Consider the following 23040-nt stretch of genomic DNA (forward strand, 5'->3'; position numbering starts at 1 on the left):
AAGATGGCCGCCGGGATCTTCACCCTCGGTGGACCGCAGGTCTTCTGTGCGGTGCATTGCCGATTCCAGCCTCCTGATTGGCTGGAATCGGCACGTGACGGGGCGGAGCTACGAGGAGCAGCTCTCCAGCACGAGCGGCCCCATTCAGAAAAGAAGAAGACCGGACTGCGCAAGCGCGTCTAATCCGGCGATTAGACGCTGAAAATTAGACGGAGCCATGGAGACGGGGACGCCAGCAACGGAACAGGTAAGTGAATAACTTCTGTATGGCTCATATTTAATGCACGATGTACATTACAAAGTGCATTAATATGGCCATACAGAAGTGTATAACCCCACTTTGTTTCGCGGGACAACCTCTTTAATCCTTCAAAAAGATGAAAACGTCTTGCTTCAGCATCAACATCTTATAATCCACTACCGAGTGATACTGAGTCTAAGGACAGCGAATATGAAAAGGAGAGTACAACCAGCCAGAAGATACAAAAGCTTTCCACTCACTGGGAAATCCCTGGAAGCCGGAGTCATCCATACTCAACATACCAAGTGGTAATCAGTGCGCAGAACGCGCAATCAGAGGGATGCAGGAACTGTATGCTGAATGCAAAAACAAAGACAAACTGCAACTTCAATGTCCTTTGAGCAATAAGCAGTGATGTACGAGTAGTAGAACATTGGCAAGTTATCTTAAAATACATGCATATTAGATGATAAATTATCATCTACATCTAAAAGAAAATGTTTGAGTTTGGGGTGTCCTTTTCTCTACTATTTGCCTTTCTTTCCAACCTTGATACAATGGCCCACATCTGTTAAAGACTGAGAACACCTTCGGGGACTTTTGTATTTGGAGCTACAAAATCTTTTTAATTAAAAACATTTCACATATCACTGTATACAGTAGCTAAAGACTGACTTTAAACCGTTGAGGTCATAAATTAGTTGATAGGAACATTCAGGAGAGTGGAAAGAGGAGAAAAACTAAATCTTAGGTCCAGCCTCACTGATGGACGAAGAGAAAGTTTGCCTGCATTTACAGTTTGAGTGACAGTTTTAGTTCAATAGATTTTTATTTATTTAGTCTATCAGTGATATACAATAAATGCAATTTAGTGAAACTAGGTATAAAGTAAACAGTGTTGACATACAAGGTATTTGTCTTCATTTTTCAGATTACAATTTCGCTCTTCTTGAGGTATCTTGTTTTAACTGTAAAAACACTTTTATGTAACTCTTATAACGTTTATCAATAGCATACTAATTACTTAAACATAGGTAAGTATGTTGATCTGAAAAAGAACAAAAAAGGAAAGAACCCAGAGTGGGCTATGTTTTAGAACAGGTTTCGAGTTGATTGCTGTTGGTAACTTTCTCAAACTTTTTGTTAACACTTATTATTATAACTAAACCTTAGAGGGTTGTTTGTGCCTCAGATGCATTCTGGATGCCGGGAGTTCTCACCCACTCCTGTAGCATGGGTCTTGTTGATACTATTCTTACTTCGCATCTTCGGTTTTGCTAATAAGGAGAGAGGAAAGAAAAGAAAGAGAGGGGGGGAGCGAAAGGGGTAAAAGAATGGGAGGAAGCAGGGGGAGAGGGGTAGAGGAGCCACTAGGGGCTCTGGGAAATGAGATCAGAGGGGGGGTTCTGGTCCGCTCGGCAGGAACCTTCCACTGTTGGACACTGTCTGGGGCAGCGTCCCATGGTAGTTATATTCAGGTCGGCACCACTCCGCTATTTAACCATTGATTGAATTTGTCCGAGGAACGAAAGCTTATCCATATCGCCCATGTAGCGTAGTAAGTAGAAGATTTAGCATCATCCCTGGCCCTTAGTTCCTCCATGTATTGAATGTCGTCCATGGCTTTTGCCCACATTAAACGTGTGGGAGACTCCGTTGTGTTCCATTTTTGCGGGATCACCTGTCTCATTGCCAGGAGAAAAAATTTGAGGATTCCCTTCTTAATCAGGACTTCGGGGCCTGGAGTGATGGAGAGGAGAGCCATCTCTGGTGTAAATGAGATCTCCTTTTTAGACAGGACATTGTATAAGGCGTTTATCTCCCTCCACCTGGAAGACACCAGAGGGCAGGACCACCAGATATGAACCATTGACCCTAGGTCATCGAGACATCTCCAACAGTTGCTGCTAATATTGGGGTACATCTTGGCCAGGCGCGCCGGGGTGCGGTACCACCTGGACAAGATTTTGTAGTTCATCTCGTGGTGTCTGCCTGAGACAGACATCCTGTGGGTCATGATAAAGGATTTGGCCCAGTCACTATCCTCAAGACACTTGCCCAGCTCCTCCTCCCATCTTCCCCTGTATCCTACCCCACCGTCTGGCGCATCCCCGGCCACCAACATGCCATAGACCGTGGAGATCTCCCCTTTCCGATCAGGGGACGTATCACACATCTCCTCGAAGGGGGTGGGCTGGCGCAACACCTCCGAGACCTGACCCTGCGCCCGTATGAAGTGGTTTAACTGTCGGTATTGGAACCACGCACCGGCCCTCTGGCTCCCCTCTCCCAGTAGAGTCTCTAGTGGCATGATTCCCCCTGTTGTCGTTACATCCTTTATTCTAGGGATAAGTGTTTCTAACCTATCTAGTAGGGGTAGACCTCGTGCACCCAGCGGAAATTCCGGGTTACCTACTAGGGGCGTCCAGGGGCCGGGTATCGAAATCAGGCCTGTTTTTGCCGCGAAACTGTCCCATTGTTTCAGGATAGTCTCTAGGAGCGGAGAGACCGTGATCCCTCGGCGCCCAAGACCGCCCCTAAGCCAGAACAGGCCTCGCCCATTAAAGAGAGCTGAGTCCTGTTCGAGCTCAACCCACCGCTTGGTATTTCTTCTGAGCATTAGGTCGAGTACACATTTGCTTATTGCCGCCCTATGATACTTTGCGAGGTCTGGGAGACCCGCCCCTCCCGTTTCTTTTTTTTGGGTTAATATTTTATAGCTTAGTCTGGGCCTTGCTCCGTTCCACACGAATTTCACCAGCGCTCTTCTGAGACGTGTGAAAAAGATTTTAGGGATCTGGATCGGTAAGGTCTGGAACAAGTAAAGGAATCTGGGAAGAGCGTTCATTTTCAGTGTGTTGATCCTGCCGAACCACGATAAGGTCAGGGGTCGCCACCTCTCTAGGTCCTTCTCTAGTGCCGAGCATAAGGGTTTGTGATTAATATCGAACAGGTTGTCTAGCTTGGAAGAGATATTAACACCCAGGTATCTAATGTGATCGTCTTTCCATTTCAGTGTGAATCGGGATTTTAAGAGGGCGACTTCTGCGGAAGGTAGATTTATGTTTAGGATTTCTGACTTGTTGATGTTTATTTTAAAATTGCTCAGTCGGCTATATTTTTTAAATTCTTGTAGTATGACTGGTAGACTAGTTTGGGGGTTAGTCAGATAAATGAGTAAGTCATCTGCGAATGATGCTAGTTTATGTTCGGTTCAGGGGGCTGGGAAGCCTTTGATGTCTGGATTGCTTCTTATTGCGTTTGCGAGGGATTCCATTACTAGGACATAGAGAGTGGGTGACAGGGGGCAGCCCTGTCTCGTGCCGTTGCGGATGTTTACAGGGGATGAGAGCCTGCCGTTGACCCGGATCTGTGCCGTGGGACCTCTATATAGTGCCATGATCCAGTTTCGCAGCCTAGGCCCAAGTCCTATTTTTTGGAGTGTGGCTTCTAAGAAGCCCCATTTCACTCGATCAAACGCCTTTTCGGCGTCCACAGATAGGAGGCATAGGGGTCTTCCTTCTTGTTGGGCTCGTCCAATCAAAGATATAGTCCGTATGGTATTGTCTCGGGCCTCACGTCCCGAGACAAACCCCGCCTGGTCTCCATGTATCAGCCCTGGCACAAGGGGTTGTAATCGGGTGGCTATGGTTTTAGCAAAAATTTTTAAGTCCACATTTAAAAGGGAAATTGGTCGATAACTTCCGCATTGTAACGGGTCTTTACCCGGCTTTGGAATCACTGTTATGATTGCCTGTAGCGCCTGAGGTGGTAACGGGCAATTCTTAGAGATGGCGTTGAAGGAACTATGTAGTAGGGGTGCTAGTAGGATCCCGCATGTTTTATAGAATCTAGGCGTGAAGCCGTCTGGGCCTGGGCTTTTACCGATTTTGAGCTTTTTGATCCCCTCTAGAATCTCCTGTTCGGATATGTCGGCCTCTAATGCCTCTGACTCCTCGACGGATATGGGGCCTGGGCCATGCTCCTCCAAGTATGACACCACTCCTGTGTCCCCGGTTCCCTCAGGGTCCGTGTCGTTATTGTGGATGTTGTAAAGCTCCTCGTAATATTTACGGAAGCATTCTACTATCTCTGTGGTGGCATGCACTTTTTTTCCTCTAGGGGCATTCAGTGCAAAAATGTGTGAGTGTGGTTCTCGTGGATTTAGGGCTCTGGCTAGCCAAGCGCTACATTTGTTTCCATATTCATAGTATCCTCCTCTCATTTTATCTCTAGCGCATAGGCTAGCCTGGTCCATGATTGATAGGATCTGTTGGCGTAGTAGGGAGATTTCTGCACCTGTAGTTGCAGTGGCTTTTGTTTTGTTGGATAGTTCTGCAATATCCAATTTTGTCAATAAATCCCGCAGTTTATCTGTCCTCTCTCTCTTAAGCCTAGCGCCGTGTGAAATAAACACTCCCCGTAGGACACATTTCAGAGCCTCCCACTTCATGGGCGGGGCCGTTTCGTCTGTTTTATGATTTTCTATGAAATTTTCTATAGTCTGGCGTATCTCGCTCAGGCAGCAGGGATCTCCCAATAAATTGTCGTTTAGCCGCCAGCTGTGTTGCCCAATCCTGTTGTCTCCCCCTGTTAGTGCCCCGTAGACCGGTGCGTGGTCCGACCAGATAATTCTGCCTATCGAGCTTTTGGGTGCTAGGTCTAGGAGGCTATGCGAGATAAATAGGTAGTCTAACCTACTATAGCTGTTGTGTGCAGCAGCGTAGTGCGTAAAGTCCTTGACCTCGGGGTGTATTGTCCTCCAGAGGTCAATGAGTTTGAGCGCTGCCAGTTGTCTCCTCAGTCTGCGCACGGCCGCCAGGGAAACGCCAGACCTACCTGATGACGAATCGAGTTGTGGGTCCATGCACAGGTTCAGATCTCCTCCCAAGACAATCGGGGTTCCAGAGGCGAACCGAGCCAGCTCCCCCAGCGCCTGGATCCCAAAGGCGGTCTGACCTGAGTTAGGAAAATAGATATTAGCCGCTGTAAGTAACTTTACTCCTACTTCCAGTTTTAGAAAAAGGTATCTGCCCTCTGGGTCGGCCTCGGAGGAGAGGAGTTTGTATGGGAGACTTTTGTGTATTGCAATGGAGACTCTGCATGCCTTTTTGTCAGGGTGAGTACTGTGGTGCCATTGGGGATAGTATCTGTTGCTACACTTGGGGACATGGTCCTTTTTAAAGTGGGTTTCCTGGAACATTGCAATGAGAATGCGCTTTTTATGCATATGTGCCAGAATCTGGCCTCGTTTGGACGGACAATTCAAACCTCTTGCATTATAGGTGCTGAAGGATATATTTGTCATGTTGGTAGCTTATTAACCCGGGCTGTCGCTGCCGAGCAGACCAGATGGGTTGGAGGGAGGGATAGAGGGATAAGGAAGAAGAAAGAGAAGGTAGTTGGGTGACAGAAGTCCAGTAATCTGTCAGTTGGGGGAAAGAACCCCAAACTTAGAGGAGTAGGTATCCGTCTGGCCAGAGCCAGGGATTAGACGGCACTTAGTGGCGTCTAGCCTATTGAGGGAAGTGAGAGGGGACACCGTCGCGAGCCCTCCCGCCTCACCCACCAGCTGGTAAAATCTGTGAGCGATGCCCTAATCGGGCAAAGATATATAACCCGCAACATTTTTGTAAACGCGTATCCACAGCAGCCTCTGTGGTTGTGACTTGTTCAGCCTGTAAAAATATGCAAACGTTTAAATAAAGGGGAGGGGGGAGATGAGGGGAGGGGAGGGGGGAGATGAGGGGAGATGAGGGGAGGGGGGAGATGAGGGGAGGTGAGGGGGGGGGGTAGGGGGGATTTTAAGGTAAAGGGGGAAGTGAGGTGGGGGAGGAAATTAGGAGACTTAGTGATCTCGTCGTCCGCAGACGTTCTCAGGTCCGCCCGTGGGAGAGTGTCTCTGGGGGTTCCCTGGTTTAGTGCAAGTCTGGTCTTGATCTCTCATGGATCTCAGGTGGAAGGGGTGCCTCTTGGGTGGCCTTTGCTTCTTCTCCTCTCGGGTTGCGCCTCTTGCCAGGCCTCTCTGGGAGCTGTTACTGGAAGGGATGGTAGGGACGGCCAGTCTGGTATCGCCACCATGGGGAGCTCCAGGACCCCCAGAAATCTTGGGAGGTCTGCTGGGGTTTTGAAAACTGCAGTTTTGCCGTTTTTGGTTGCAGTCAGCTGGAACGGGTACCCCCATCTGTATAATATATTTCTTTCTCGCATTGCTTGGAGAAGTGGTCTCACCGCCCTGCGGAGCTGCAGGGTGCGTCTTGCCAGGTCTGGGAATATTGTGATGGGAGATCCATTGTGTGTGAGAGCTGGGTTGTTATCTCTAGCTTGCTTTAGGATCGCCTCTTTGTCCTTATAGAAATGGATCCGGCAAATTACATCACGTGGTCTCCCCGGATCTTCTGGTCTGGGACCCAAGCTTCTGTGGATACGGTCTATTTCCACTGGTTGGGAGCGATCGCGGTGTAATAAGGAGCTGAACATGTTTCTGGCCCAGTTTTCCAACTGCTGGGGGGTTACTTCTTCCGACAGACCTCTCAGACGTATGTTATTGCGCCTGTGTCTGTTTTCTAGGTCATCTAGATGGGTTATAATATCCGTAATCTGAAGGGTCTGTGCATTGATGACTTGACTGTGTGTGTCTAGCAGGGAAAACACTTCTTCTTGGGACTCCTCTACCGTTTGTAATCTGTGGCCCACGTGTCTCAGTTCTTGTTGCATGAGAGACAGGGCTTGTTTATGGGAGTCCTCTAGCCTCTGAAAGTCTCTTTTTGTGGGCAGGGACCGTAGGTGCTCCTTCCAGTCCCAGGAGTCACCTTGCGGTAATTCTTCTGGGCGTTCGCATATAGGCGAGGTGTTGTAGCTATAGTTAATGCTGCGGCTCTGTGATTGGGAACAGTCGCTGTTTCCGGATGGGAGTCGTGCCCGGTCGATGTGATCTTTCTGCTTGCGGGGTGTTACTGGTTCTGCATTATATCTGTCTCGGCCCCCATTGTGCTGCGTAGCGTGACCCCTGTCATGGCAATTGTGACTGGCAGGTGGGCTTATTGCTTGGGGTTGCATATGTGCTGTAGTCAGTTTGTTGGCACTAAGGTTCTCCTGAGCCCCCCCTCTCTGGCTCTGTGTGTGGTGCTTTACACTGTCACCTCCATCCTCCTGTGAGGGCGTTTGGGAGGGGGGCTCTTGATTTATGCCCCATGCAGATCTCTGCCTGACTTCTGTGCAGCTGCCCAGGCTTGGTGACCGGTCATTCCCCTCCTGACTGTCACTGTTATCAGGAGACGCTGGTGGGTGGGGGGAGCTCACCTCCTGTGCTGGCGCTGGTGTACTGCTCTGTGCTTCCTCCTCCATATCTTCCTCTCCTGCCGAGCAGGAGTAACAGCTGTCTCCGGCGCGGCTGACAGGTCTGGGAGTCCCGTTGTTGCGGTCGGGGGGTGAGGAGAGGCTGCGCGCTCGGCCCGGCGCCATCTTGGATCCGGATCCCGCGGCTCCTGAGGGCTGCATGAAGCGCTGTATCCCGGTCGGACCTGCTTCTGGGGGCGCCGTAGCGCGGCTGGAGACTCTTCTGCGTCCCATAGATGTAACGGTGGGTCTGTTAGGCTGCTGTGTGCTGTTTTTTGCGGGTTTTTAGTAGCGGGATCGGCGGGAGCTAAATGCCTGAGGTGCTCACGCCGCCATCGCCAAGCCACGCCCCTTGAGTGACAGTTTTAAGCCATCATTTTGCATAGCTACTAATGGGCACTGATGTCCATTAGCAGCTAATTAACATCATTTGCATGTTAATGAGCCACCAGAAGATGTATTTGCAGAACTGCAGGTGGTCTGTTCTTTAAATACATGTCCTTTGTTCTGCTGGGGCTGCTGACTAATAACAATGTTATCGTGGAGAACTCAGCTTGAAGTCCCTGCTATCGATAACGATGGATTTCATGCTCACACGAAATGCATTGTTCTGCAGAAGAGCAAAGGATGGCAGAATTTAGACACTATGATTATCGCTCAAAAGCCATCATTTGGGTGAATTTTGAGCGATAATCGTTGTGTCTAAATGGGCCTTAACCCGGGTAAAAGCCCAGAGGTGACTTAAAAAGATTAAGAGAAATCATTGGGTTCTAAGGGAATTAAGTAATGTAATTGATAGACCATAGTTTTATATTTAAAGGGGTTGTCCCGCGAAATCAAGTGGGGGTATACACTTCTGTATGGCCATATTAATGCACTTTGTAATATACATCGTGCATTAAATATGAGCCATACAGAAGTTATTCACTTACCTGCTCCGTTGCTGGCGTCCTCGTCTCCATGGTTCCGTCTAAATTCGCTGGCAGCTTGCTTTTTTAGACGCGCTTGCGCAGTCCGGTCTTCTGCTCTCAGCACGAGCCACTTCAGTGTGCTCGCCGCTACAGCTCTTCTGCGCATGCGCAGACGAGCTGTCACTTCTCGGGAGCGCGCTGGAGCGGCCATTCTGTACCATCCTCTCTTAGAGGAAGGTGCAGAAACTTGAGCCGCCCAGCCGTCCCGAGAAGCCGCCCAGCCGTCCCGAGAAGCCGCCCAGCCGTCCAGGTAAGTGATGGGCCGGGGGGCTGCCGCTGGGTCGGGGGGGGGGGGGGGGGGAGGGATGCCGCTGGGCCGGGGGGGCCTTCGTCTGTTGTCAGGGGTCTAGCGCCGGTTACCTGCTGCCTGGCGGTGGGTGACTGTGTGCCGTGGTCGGCCGCGTTCAATCCAGGGGTCCGGTCGGCGGCTGCGGGGCATCTGGTTGTCAGGGAGACACAGCTGGTAGCGTCTCGGGAGCGCACACGTCGGGCTACAGCAAGCGACGGGAAAAAAGCCGGCGGCCATCTTGGGAAAATTTTTATAAGTTGCTGAAACGCTGGAACTGTAAGTACAAACCAGCTAGAAAAGTCATTTACAGGGGGGCTTAGTAATGTATGCTTAATTAGGGGGACTGGGCAAAAAAAAAATAAAATTCACTGCTTCCTCGAGACAACCCCTTTAAGGCCTCTATAGTGACAGGGTCCGTTCCACTGAATTGGTGCAAAGCAAATGGGATGCCAGCATGCAAAAAAAAAAAAAAGGTCAAAAGAGTGAACTTGGAAATGATAATTCTCAAGGATACAATAGCTGTAAAACTCAGTATTAGTACAGATTTATCAAAACAGTCTGATCACCTTCTACAAGGGAGGCAAGTTTTAGACTGTACTGGGGAGAGTTGTCGATTGGATCCTGTATATCTCAACTTTTCCAAAGCAGTTAAGACTACACCACATAAAAGGTTGGTATATAATATGAAAGTGCTTGGTCTGAATGAGGGGTGGGGGTGGGGAATGGATGTAAGTGTAGAGCCTCGTGTGGCCCTCTGTGAGCTCTCGCCTACTAGCTGAAGGTTGCAAGTTCAATCCCCGCATGATTCAGGTTGACTCAGCCTTCCATCCTTCCGAGGTCGGTAAAATGAGAACCCAGCTTGGTGGGGGGGTAATAAATAAATTACCTGAAAGCGCTGCGGAATAAGTTGGCGCTATACATATATTTATCTATCTTATTTAAGTGGGTAAGGAACTGGCTCAATGACAGAAAACAGGGTGGTTATTAATGGTACATACTCCAATTGGATCACTGTTACTAGTGGGGCACCACAGGGGTTAGTATTCTTTTTATTTATTAAGAACTTTGTAGAATGATTGCACAATAATATTTGCAGATGATACAAAACTATGTAAAGTAATTAATACAAATCGACAACATTATATGGTTGCAATTGGATCTGGATAAGTTGGGGGCTTGGACAAAAAAGTGGAAAATAACGTTAAGGGCTTTTACCCACTACGTTTTTTTTTTTTCGCTGTGTTTTTTTTCCAAATGTCAATGGGACTTATGTTAAATTCGCATCTCACAAAGATCGCATTAGAAGGTTCCATTGACATTTGGGGGGGGGGGGGGGAAATGCAGCAAAATTGCAGCCAAGAAAAAAAAAAAGGTAGTGGGTAAAAGCTCTAACACTGATAAATTTAAGGTCATGCACATGGGCAGGGAAATACATGTCACCAATAGGCTACAGTCACATGAGCGTGAATTTTGGGCGAGTATTGTGTGTTGCAAGACTCAAAACTTGCAGAAATGTGAATTCCACTTTTTTGAATGGCGTCACACACACGAGCAAGGTTCGCCCTCACAGCAATGCGGTTACAAATCGCTGCATGTCTTTTTTTTTTTTTTTTCGCATCCCTCGGAACGCATGGCCTACTGCTTTCAATGGGACAGTCAAACACCTTGCATGCTGTGCGATGGGAGGTTTCCCATTGAAACCACTGCAGCTCTGGTGTTTTCACACAGGAGTGATAGCCGTTCATTGATTGGAGATGGAGCAAGCCGCACGTCTCTTCCGGCCGCCCGCCACCATTCACTGCAACAAGGCAGTCATTCAAAGTGACTGAGTAAAAAGTTACTTAATAGTTGTCCTGTTTCAGCAACTGCTGAGTGACTTCTGGCCCAGCCCCCTGTCGGGGTGCAGTGTTTACACGGAGCGATAGTTGCCCATAAATCGCTTGCTTCAGCAACTGATTCAACCAAATATCAGGCTGTGTAAAAAGTAGCCTTAAAATGACCATCCTGGAGCAAATGAATATTCATCCATGGAGTTGAGAGACCACCGTATCTGCAAAATTAAGCCCCTACAGCTCCAGTCCCTGTGATCTAAAGCCCGGACATCGAACATTAAGGGTGCCTGCACACGAACGGAATTTCCAGCGCATTATTTTAGGCACATTATCTGCCCCAGACCGCAGCCAATATACTCCTATGAGGATCCGCAGTTATCCCCAGACGGACGGATTTGTATTGCGTTTTTCACGCGCGTTAAAAAATCTGCGACCTGTTCTAATTTGGGTCGGATTCTGCGCGTGAAGCCTCCAATACGGCCGCCTGCACACGGGCGGAAATCCCGCCGCTGAAAGTTTGCATAGGAGTGCATTACAATACGCACTCCTATGCAGACGGCCGCGGTTTGGCCGCGCGAAATATCGCGCGGCAAACAAACCGCGACATGTCCTATTATTGTGCGGGGCACGCACTCACCCGGCCGCCGGCTCCGGTCTGCGCATGCGCCGGCTGGGAGAGTACGCGCTCGTCACTGCAGGCTCTCGGGTCGGGTCCCGCGGCGAGAATTCTCGCTGCTGGATCCGACCCGCTCGTCTGCAGGCGGCCTACAAGTGAATGGGTGCGTTTTTCACGCAGTACATCCGCAGTGCAGCTGCAGATGGAGTCACTGGTTGCTATGACTACAGGAAGTAGGCATGGTAGGAGGCATCCCAACACACAGCACAGAGCTTCACAGGCAAATTTGTAGAGGGAGATAGGTAGTATTTCTTGCCAATGCAGGATGTAAGAATGCAAAATCTGTAGTAATGAATTCCTCTTGTGAATTTTTTTGCAGTCACGCTGGAGAAGCGCCTGAAAAAAGTTACATGGATCAACCATGCTCACAAAGACATCAATAATTTAACGGTGCTCGCACAAGCAAGAGGTACAAAACGGAGTCTGGGTGTTGGTTTGTAAGCTGTTTTCCAAGGAATGGGCAGTTGTCTAGGGGTTGGGTTTACAATAAGGGGCGTCTGCTGGTTTTTCTGCGCGTTTTTTTCCGCAACACATCCGCGTATATCCGCGCGTGATTTTTCACGCATCCGCACCTATCTGCAAGCACATTTAGGTACCATACGCGCGTGAAAATCCGCTAGCGGAATCCGGAACGCTCGTGTGCAGGCGGCCTTAATAAAGTATACCCCACTCAACATTAACGCCGCAGAACATGCTCTAAATGAAATCCCATTTTCTTCTGTGAACGATCTAACACATAATGTAGCGGATGGGTCTCACATCTCTCCTTTGTCACACACAGCCGGGTGCACAGACCATAGTCAATGGGTCACTCTGAACCCGCGCCGACAGCATTTATCTGGATTTAGGCATTTATTTTGAAAATTGCTTCCAGTTAGCCAAGTAAAGGATTTGATCTCTGGTTGTCACTTAAAAAAAGGCAACGTCACTGTGATAAATCAGAGCAGCAAATGGGAACAAGGCTTGCAGATGAAGCAATCCGAGGGCACATTTTGAGAAGTATCATAGGCCATTGTCATTATCGCTGCCCCCGTGGGACGTTCTCAGCCAGTGGGTTGGCACATGCAACAGCTCGTCTTCTGTCTGCACTTGCTTTGTTAAAGGGAACCTGCCAGTTACTGACGGCGGCACGTAATAGTGATGGACATGCTGATTCCAGCGGTGTCCCTTTCGGGGTAATGCGCAGGGGTCTTGGAGAACTTGCAGCTTATTTCTGTAGGTCTCTGCAGCTTTTGGCAAGAGTCGAGTCCAGCCTATTCATAAGGACCTGGTAGCCCCGCCAGCCCAAACTGCCCGTCTTCTAGCCATCACATTGCATACTTAGAAAACTGCCAATCCCAGAGGGTGGGCGGAGTTACTTGGTCTTTATGACTAAACTGGACTCTTGCTGAGAGTCACAGAAACATACTGAAACAGGGTAACTTGGAGAACTTACACCTGGGTGCCTGCACACGAACGGAATTTCCAGCGCGTTATTTTAGGCACATTATCTGCCCCAGACCGCAGCCAATATACTCCTATGAGGATCCGCAGTTGTCCCCAGACGGACGGATTTGTATCGCATTTTTTCACGCGCGTGAAAAAATCTGCGACCTGTTCTAATTTGGGTCGGATTCTGCGCGTGAAGCCTCCAATACAAGTGAATGGGTGCGTTTTTTCACGCAGTACATCCGCAGTGCAGCTGCAGATGGAGTCACTGGTTGCTATGACTACAGGAAGTAGGCATGGTAGGAGGCGTCCCAACACACAGCAGAGCTTCACAGGCAAATTTGTAGAGGGAGATAGGTAGTATTTCTTGCCAATGCAGGATGTAAGAATGCAAAATCTGTAGTAATGAATTCCTCTTGTGAATTTTTTTGCAGTGACTGAAATAAAGTCACGCTGGAGAAGCGCCTGAAAAAAGTTACATGGATCAACCATGCCCACAAAGACATCAATAATTTAACGGTGCTCGCACAAGCAAGAGGGACAAAACGGAGTCTGGGTGTTGGTTTTTAAGCTGTTTTCCAAGGAATGGGCAGTTCTCTAGGGGTTGGGTTTACAATAAGGGGTGTCTGCTGGTTTTTCTGCGCGTTTTTTTCCGCAACACATCCGCGTATATCAGCGCGTGATTTTCACGCATCCGCACCTATCCACAAGCACATTTAGGTACCATACGCGCGTGAAAATCCGCTAGCGGAATCCGGACCGCTCGTGTGCAGGCGGCCTTAAGTGACACAGCTGGAATCAGGTTCCCTTTAACTGTGTGTGTCTAAATCAGTGTTTCCCAACATTTTCAGCCTTGGAGGACCCCATTGCAAACATTTTTACTACGGGCCACCTCTACCAAAAAAAATGGGGTGTGGGCATGGAGCGCGGCTCATCACAAAATATGATTTTTACTTCCAATATTCTGGGCACCCAGCAACCCCTAGTGACCGTAGCACCGCTGGCCACTTGCATATCACCTGCCCAGCTGCGCTGCACTCACAAGAGGCTGGCAGATGCCCGCTCAAGGTGCCAAGAGTGTAAAGATTTCAGAGGCGAGAGGGAGCATATAATGGCAGGCGCAGGTCCCATTGATCTCAATGGGAGATGTACATGAAATTACACGCCACCCGAAAAACCCATTTAATGTTGGCCGAGTGGTTCTCAGACTGGGAGTCGCGGTGCCCCTTACGGGTTCTCAGAGCACCTCAGTTGGGACGACTATTAGCTCATAATTAAATCCCATGCAACACTTTCTATTCGAAAACATGAGTGACCACGTTGCATATACCATAGGGTTTTTTTGGTTTGGGTTTTTTTTGTTTTTTTTTTGTAACAGTAAAGACATTGTAAGCTCGCACAGTTTATTCATTATGGGACATTTCAGATATTATTCAGCAATTAAGGCTGTGTTAACATCGTATATACCAGTGGTGCAAACGCTGAATATGTTCATAGATCCACATTCACCTGACTGTTCTTTGGCATAGTTCAGTATGTCTTTGTGCAGCGACCGAGGCACAAGGCACAGCACTGAGGCGATGGCGGGGGTAGTTGTTAGGGATGTCATGGTGGCACTACCAACTCCTCCATGGAGGGATGCATGTTCCAAGGCACTGACAGCTGTTGCCTCTATAAATGGTGTAGTGGACTGGAAGAATCTTGTCACGGGTGACGCCACCGTTCCTTACTCCTTAGGATATCCAATGGGAAAAGTAAGAGTCCACACATAGTTAACTTGAGAAACTCAGTTGCTGGGAACGTTCAACAACTGGAACTTTACTTGCATATACATTATCTGGATACACACTCAATTCTTTGTGGGAATTTCACACACCAGTGCGGGAAGAATAAAGATGGTGGTGAGGGAAGAAGAACACAGGATGAAGCTGGGCGCACAGTCAAGTTATCTGTATGACTCTGTTCCTGGACACACACACACACACACACACACACACACACACACACACACACACACACACACACTCTGGAGGATGACAAAACACTCCACTGACACTCACTTGCTGATGGTTTCAGGATACTGCATGGCGGAACCCCTCTCTTTCCTAAGGTAGGAATCCTTGTATTAGACCATCAGGGAAACCATAGAGGGTTGAAGGTACCCCCATGTGGCTAGCACACTCATCCACACCCAACCGTTGAAGAAAATGGAATTCTCACTCTTTCTTCTTGCACTCACATATATAACTTGCATACTCACGTGACACAAATTGTAACATTTTCCAGACATACCCCAGACATTAACCTCTGTACAATACACATAACTGGTGACAAGACACTTTGCACAGTGAATCCTCATTGAAGACATGACACGTGAGACAAATACAAGACAGTTATGGGACGGGCCAGACATAGGTTTTTCGGGCCACTACATCTGCATATAATTTTTTCTTCTTTTGCTGTACGGAAGACTACACTATTCTATACAGACGGACCCAATAAAAACACATTCCTCACAATTTTGTTTTACAATGGGATGCAACATACGCCGCGGTATGCATATACAGTGGCATAGGTAGCAACCTTTCGACAGAGGTATATGTCTGACACAAGGCCGCACACAGTGAATGAACCCCCAAGTATATTTTTCCTCTGCTACATACATTTGAATGAAATGTTCATGCTTACCAGTCAGATATAAAGCATTTTCTCTGCAGTAACACGTTATTGCCATTCTTTAGCAATGAATACAATTTTGCAATAAGAGAAAAAAAAAATTATAAAAAGTCATACCTCATGTGCTTAGAATAATTGCACCTAAAAGCTGCAAATGGACTTGTTACAATTAAAAATGTGTTAATTACTTTGGGTTTTCTTGGGTATTACAGAACAGTATTGTTCCTGCAGTTTTTTTTCAACTCTCTAGGACATCAACAATGGATGTGAAACAAACCCTGCCATACAACAGACTAGTAAACAATACAATAGTTACATTTGGCAGATGAAGAAAGAATAAGATGCATTGGCGTCCCTTTGATTAATCCAAGTCTTGCATACATTTTAGGCTTCCCATTCTTCCTTCACACGGCCTGCTGCGCTTCACCAGGAGATGCAAACATACAACCCACTGAAACCACATTAGAAGAAAGCCTAACCATTATCCGCATGGAATATTACACTCATTATAGTTCCCCTTTATTGAATTCTTTTGCAACATTCCCTACGTGTCGGCAGCTTATTAGGCAATTCTGAATTAGCAACCTCGCTTTAATTTCAGGAGCAATTAGAAAACCAAACATTTCTTTCATCCCAATTAATGTCATAGAGATAAATATCAGAGGACTTGGAAAAGAATGCAAAATTTACAAAAATAAATACAAAATTAGAGCATCTCGGATGGACCTCATGGGCTGTCAGCTAGATATGCGTCTATGAAAATCAATAACTTTACAATGGTCCAATGTCCATGGGCGGATTTGAATTACCGGGCAGCCGCATGGATGATCCGCAGTTTAAGCTGCTCATGGGGAACCATGGGAGTCCTCAACTGAATTAAAGCGAGCGGATTTGATTTTCGGATCCTTGGACAATCAAATCATAGCATGCTCCATTTCTGTGCGGTTGAAGTCAATGGAAGCGGTCCGATCTGCGGCCCGTTTGTACTTAAGATTGCAGATGGGCCATGGATTCCGCGGGAAAGCAGGAGTTTGCAAAAAGAAAAAGAAACACCTCTACTGCACATGTGCGCCAGCTTCAGCACACATCCGCAGGAGAAAAAAAAAATAGAATACCTGGACAGGTATGTACGGTCCTCAGTCGCAGGAAGGAGCAGAGTCGGATTCTTCTGCGGGCTCTCACATGCTAAATCTGACCGGCCAGTGGACTTGAGGCCAATCTAGTATAAGGCCGAATGCACATGGCCAGGTTAGATTCCGCATGCGGGAACCCGCAGTGGAATCCAACCCTATGCCAGCCAGTGACCCCTGCGTACCCCTCCGGATCTGTGCTGTAGATGTGCGGCTGGTGCAGATTTTGACGCGCTGTCTCTAGGCGATGACGCTGATTCCGCAAGGGCTGCGGATCAGATGACTTTCATTGACTTCAATGGAAGCAGTGAGCGCAGAATCCGCGCTGGAATAGAACATGCTGCGATTTTCCCTCCGTGAGCGGGAAAAAGAAATAATTTTTAAAAAAATTAATCAAATTTCATTTCCAATGGTGGACACGGTAAAGCGATTTTCCATAGCATGTTTATGGGCAGTATTCTCTGCGGAATCCGGAGGCAGACGCCCATAATGGATTTCACAATGTAAATACACCTGTGTGCATTCAGCCTAAGTAAAGGTTTATTCATCACTTTGTTACCTTTTGATAAAAACTGATATGTTTGGTCTTAAAGGGATTGTCAGAGTAGTTTGCCATTCAGTTAATTAACTAAACAGGAATATACTCCCCTCTCCCCTGATGTCAGGTTTACAGGCTGACCCAGCCAGTTTACAGGGCGTCACAGGCTGCTGCAGCCAATGACAGAGCTTGATCACTGAGCTCTGTCATTGGCTGCAGTGCCCAGTGATCAAGCACTGAGCTCTGTCATTGGCTGCAGTGCCCAGTGATCAAGCACTGAGCTCTGTCATTGGCTGCAGTGCCCAGTGATCAAGCACTGAGCTCTGTCATTGGCTGCAGTGCCCAGTGATCAAGCACTGAGCTCTGTCCTTGGCTGCAGTGCCCAGTGATCAAGCACTGAGCTCTGTCATTGGCTGCAGTGCCAGGGGGTAGAGGCTAGTATATGCCCATTTACTGCATGGGGAACAGGGTTTTATAGAAAACATACAACTTGGATAACCCCTCTAACTGCCCTTCTACGCGGGGCTGATAAATCATTCAGATTCCTGCATCCAACGAGAATCTGAACTATTGCCTTCCAGTCTAAATGCATGCACAGAGATTGAACGACGGATGATAATTTGTTCCAACATCGTTAGTCGATCAGTTTCTGCATAAAAACTGAACAGGCAGTTGTTCATCTATGAACGATGGCCTGTTTACTGTGAATGGAAGCAGGCAAACCAGAAGGATCCTCGGCCCGCTCCGCCTCCATTTACTGAGTCATGATCGTTCCAGTGTAAAAGCATAGGAGTGATCATTGCTGGGACGACCTGTTGGGCACCTGGGCCTTGCAGATCGTCCCATGTAAAAGGGCCTTAATTTGGGCAATGTTTGCCTGTGCTGGGAACATGCAAAATAAAAAGCAAAATGCACACATCCAGGAACAAAGGCAATCATAAACCTACATCATTAGAATAATGAAAGGGTGAGTTGGTTCAGCTGTATAAGGTAAATGGTGTGGAAAGTCCCTCTCCCTTCCTAGCTACAGGCAGGGTTAATGTTCCCACTCAGTCAAACCTTTATCCCATGTCTACACGGAGCTGATTTTCTACAGCATTTCCATGGGTAAAGCCACATAAGGAATAAGTGCGCCATTATTCTGAGGTTTAATTGGTTAAATCCCTGTTCCCCCATATAGCTTACAGTAACAGCACATTTACCATAGGGGATCATATCCGCATTCAGTTCCTGTTAGAGATTCTCCAACTTTTATAAAAAAACGGAAAGAGGGCAGGAAAGGGGTAAAAACAAACTAATACTTATACTCACGTGACTGTCAGATGCCCCCTACACAGCAGAGCTGCAGGGCTCCCTCACCGATCCAGCACCTCTGCTTCCATCCCTCACTACCAGTCTAATTTAAATAGACTGCAGCAGTGACCACTGCAGCCAATCACCGGCCTCAACAGTCTCCGTATACCAATGGTCAACGGTATATATGAGACATCACTGCTGCGGTGAATATAAACAAGACAGTGTGATGACGGGAGTGTCGGTGATGGGCTAGGAGAGCAACGAGATCTGAATATACCTTACTTTTGAATTTTTAACCTTTTCCTGCCTTCTCTAGATCTTTTCATAACTTGGAAAACCCTTTGAAGTCAATTGGAGGCTTATACAATTATAAATGGCTTTTCTTCTTAGTAGCAGTCATGGACATTGACAGCTTTGCAAAGTGAGAGAAAGGGGCATGATTAGTCCATACTAAACGAATCAACCTCTAGATCTTTAATAGATTATTAAGAAAGACTAAAATTTGCCACCCCCCCAAAAAAAAATAAAAAAAATAAATTATTATTTATTATTATTATAATTATTATTATTATAAATTATAATTATAAATTATAATTATATTATTATTATTATTATTATTAGATAAATATATAGGGATTTTAAAAAAAAATGATGGCTTGCTGCTAAGCCTCGCCCCTCCGACAGTGGCACAGCAGGGGGAGAGGATGATAGGCACTCCAAGCACCTGCGAACCATGGTCTTACTCCCCTTTGGCAATGGCGGTGACGCAGCTAGCATGTCACTATACAGAAGATCAGCCCTCCATTCAGGATGTTACTTTTTCCTCTTGACATCTTCCCGAATCCACTTTCCTTTTGGGATCCTGCCTGCTCAGTTTTGATTCCAAAAACCCTTACGTCTCAGAAAAAAAAAAAACATTCTCAACAGAGAATCCTTGTCTTCTATCAGCTGCCTAATCCAGAATATCATCGAAGTCAGATCCAAAAAGTGCATCTCCCTCACAATGAAGAGAACAAAAGTCTAGATTTGGATGAAATATTCCCTAACCAGCTGCGTAACCAGAAAAGAGTCCGAGATGACTGAGGCTCTTCCTGTTATTTTTTACAGTGTCTGCTGAAGCATCCGAGATGAAATCTATTGCCCCCTTAGGCTAACTTCACACGGACGAGTGGGATATGGGGCCATGAATCCAACCCCCATATCGCACTCCACACCATGTGAATCCCCCAAGGATGCGAGGCATTTTCATGGGGAAACAGCCTCACATCACTTCCAGGAAGAAGCAATCCTCCTTGCGTGCCTTGAGTATTGTGGAGTTTCTCCCATTGCTTTCAATGAGGTCGGCGTTTCTGCTGCTGGTCTCATTGAAAACAATGGGGCTTTGACGCGAGATCAGACACTAGATAGAACGTGCTGCGATTTGGTTCCTGCATCGCGGTGCCATGCAGAGAAACCTTGCTCCTGTGTATGACCCCATTCAAAAGAATGGGGGTTCATATTTGTGCATCTCAAAATCTCACACAATTTTAGTGCACGTGTGAAGGCAGTCTTAAGGGCTGGTAAGGAGGCAGAGATTTCTTTCCCTGGAGCTTTTGGATTGAAGATGATGTTCTAACTGACCTATCCATAATCTAAGGGAGCGAGCAGTATAGGTAGCCGCAAATGAAGGGTCTCAAAACAGCCATAGTGGCCTTCCAGGTTCTCTTTAAAAGCCCTTTAGTCCTTTATCAAAAGGATCTCTCAATAGCCCCCAGTCGTCAAATGGCAGGTTAAACATGGATGGAACAGGCTGTCTCTTCTGACTCTGTCCACTCCTCTTGTATCCATTTATGCATCGTTTTATGAAGAAATAGAACCTCCCTTTTCTAGTGTCAAGCTCCTGAAACATTAGGTCCTGTGCTGACCTAGGGTGTCTAGTTTCCGCTAGGTCCATAGTGGACCCGACTGCTTGTAACAGTCTGTCAATATCTTCACAGGGAACTAAAGGACGCCCTAATTTATTATCTGAGGGATCCAGCTAACAGGGTGCCTGTAACAATCCATCTTCTATAACTGAGTAATCTGGAGACACTCTGGAAGGGCCTGGCCAAGGAGAATACTTTTTCAGTCCTACTTGTAAAGAATTAACTTATTCCCTAATTTGGGTCATATTCTGGAGCAACGAAATGGATTCTTCACCAACCACTTTATCCATACACATATGGCAGACTAGTTACTTGTAGGATGCTCGTAGGACTTCTCTACATAAGACACACTTCTTACCAAGACCTTTCTTTGATTCCTTAACCCCATGAACATTCTGCAGGGAAATCAATCTCGCCCATTATACCCCATTACACAGAATAGACCCCCAAGGGCTGAAAAATGCCAAAGTTGTATCTTACTGGGCTGTTTGTGGAGTTTGTCACAGTAAGATCTGTTCTAGACAAGTCTCTGACTTAGATTGTGTCGCCAGGGAATTTCTGGGCTGCTGGAACAGAATTACAAACGGTTGCCGGTATTCACCATCACTGCCTATCGGTGCCGCCATCTTGCCAAAGACTTTCTGATTATAATAATGGGAGTTTCAAGATAGCCGCTGCATCACTTCTGCCTGAAGCAATGTGGGCAATGGGCATGCTAGAATGCCGACCTGTTTTCCCCATCTTCAAAAGCAACACTGGGAGACTGGCTGCGTGCCAAGCAGATCACAAAGGGCCTCCTCTCCAAACAGGAGCCCCCTCCCTGCCTGAAAATTCCCTTGCACTCCAAGATGCAACAACCTCCAGGTAATGAATGGAGACTGTACTCCAATGGACCTCCACATCTTCCGAGGGACAGAAAGCAACTGGAGAGGATGCCCGAGGGTCCCATTTAAAAGGACGCCTACATTGTTTCCTGTTCCAGAGGAGTCAGGAACATCCTTCTGGTCATGCAGGCGTTAGTAAAAAAAAAAAAAAAACAACAACTTTCCTCACTTATCAGCTACTTCTCTTCCTAGTCCTACCTCTTGCACTGTTCATTCACTCTGTATTTACCTTTAAAATCAGTATGAACAAGTCCGTGCACCAAGAGATGAAGTTACAGCTGCAGCTTATAGGAGTCTATGGAGAGGAGGGGGAGGAATGAGTTGCTGGGACGAGACAGAGGCAAAGAGACTCACACAGCTTGCTGCAACTGCTAGTAAGTGTTTTTTATCTCATCCCAGTCCTAGATCTACACTGCTCTCAACTGCTGTATAGTTTCCTCCATGATGCTGTTACTTATCAGAGTGTGCTACAGGAGAGATGGGAGATATCAAAGGAGCTACTGTCCACCCCTTCCTAAAGGAGAGTTCATAACTTGGAATTAGAAATGGAGCCCACATAGGATTAAAACTGCTAATAAATGCAGGATACAAATATCATACAAATAGCCAGAAATGCTGTTATTTGTCACGTACATACATGACAGCTTAGTCCGAGAAATAATCCAGAAGTTTAGTTGCACTTCAAAAGGCAAATACAGACTGCAGAGAGCAGACCATACATTCAGGAAACAGCATTATAAAGCAGGTGTCCATTTGTGGCTCTCATTTACATTCCACTCTACTGTATAATAATCAATGGGTAAAATTCTTTACCCATCATAAAGAGGTCCCCCGTGAGGTTTTGGTTGGCCCATGTAACATTTCCTGCTTACATTTACTATATACACTACAAATCATCTCCTTGTCTGTGGCCCTAAATATTAGCTCAAGGTAAAGTTTATTTGCCCTATACTACCGTGTTTCTTCGAAAATAAGACCCCATCTGTGTCCAAAAGTGGCACAGGGTCTTATTTTTGGAGAGGGGGGGGGGGAAGAGGTGTCTAATACTCAGAGTAGTTGCCACAGCCAATCAGAGCAATCGATTGCTGGAGGTGGGGTATTTAAAGGGGTTGTCCAGCGAAAGCAAGTGGGGTTATACACTTCTGTATGGCCATATTAATGCACTTTGTAATGTACATCGTGCATTAATTATGAGCCATACAGAAGTTATTCACTTACCTGTTCCGTTGCTGGCGTCCCCGTCTCCATGGTGCCGTCTAATTTTCAGCGTCTAATCGCCAGATTAGACGCGCTTGCGCAGTCCGGTCTTCTCCTTTTGTGAATGGGGCTGCTCGTGCCGGAGAGCGGCTCCTTGTAGCTCCGCCCCGTCACGTGCCGATTCCAGCCAATCAGGAGGCTGGAATCGGCAATGGACCGCACAGAAGCCCTGCGGTCCACCGAGGGAGAAGATCCCGGCGGCCATCTTCAGCAGGTAAGTAAGAAGTCACCGGAGCGCGGGGATTCAGGTAAGCACTGTGCGGTTTTCTTGTTGAACCCCTGCATCGGGTTTGTCTCGCGCCGAACGGGGGGGGGGGGGGCAATTGAAAAAAAAAAAAAACCCGTTTCGGCGCGGGACAACCCCTTTAAGCCAGTCACCAACAAGAGATACTCTATTGGCATTGAGGACTGCAAGGAAGCCTGCAGGAGAGCTGCAGTTCAGCGGAAGGGACCCCAACAGCAACTGCTAGGCGAGTATTTTTTTTTATGCAGTGTAGCTAGGGCTTATTTTTGAAGTAGGTCATATATAGGACTAAGTTTGTTAAAACTTTTGGGGGGTATTTTGGAGTCAAAGATTCTG

General features: G+C 47.1%; 1 protein-coding gene across 3 annotated transcripts in view; it reads right to left on the reverse strand.

Annotated features, from left to right (window-relative positions):
* FRAS1 (Fraser extracellular matrix complex subunit 1) overlaps positions 1-23040 on the reverse strand; it is a 489520-nt gene that overhangs the window by 449727 nt on the left and 16753 nt on the right. For 2 of the 3 annotated variants that reach the window (XM_066574336.1, XM_066574334.1), the window contains exon 2: positions 5081-5200. The exons of the other annotated variant lie outside the window; for it this stretch is intronic. In XM_066574336.1, the coding sequence (XP_066430433.1) occupies positions 5081-5200 (120 nt within the window). The remainder of the gene's footprint in view (positions 1-5080; positions 5201-23040) is intronic. 3 annotated transcript variants of the gene reach the window in all.

Source organism: Eleutherodactylus coqui, chromosome 7, assembly GCF_035609145.1.
Source record: "Eleutherodactylus coqui strain aEleCoq1 chromosome 7, aEleCoq1.hap1, whole genome shotgun sequence".
In the NCBI taxonomy this organism is placed as follows: domain Eukaryota; kingdom Metazoa; phylum Chordata; class Amphibia; order Anura; family Eleutherodactylidae; genus Eleutherodactylus; species Eleutherodactylus coqui.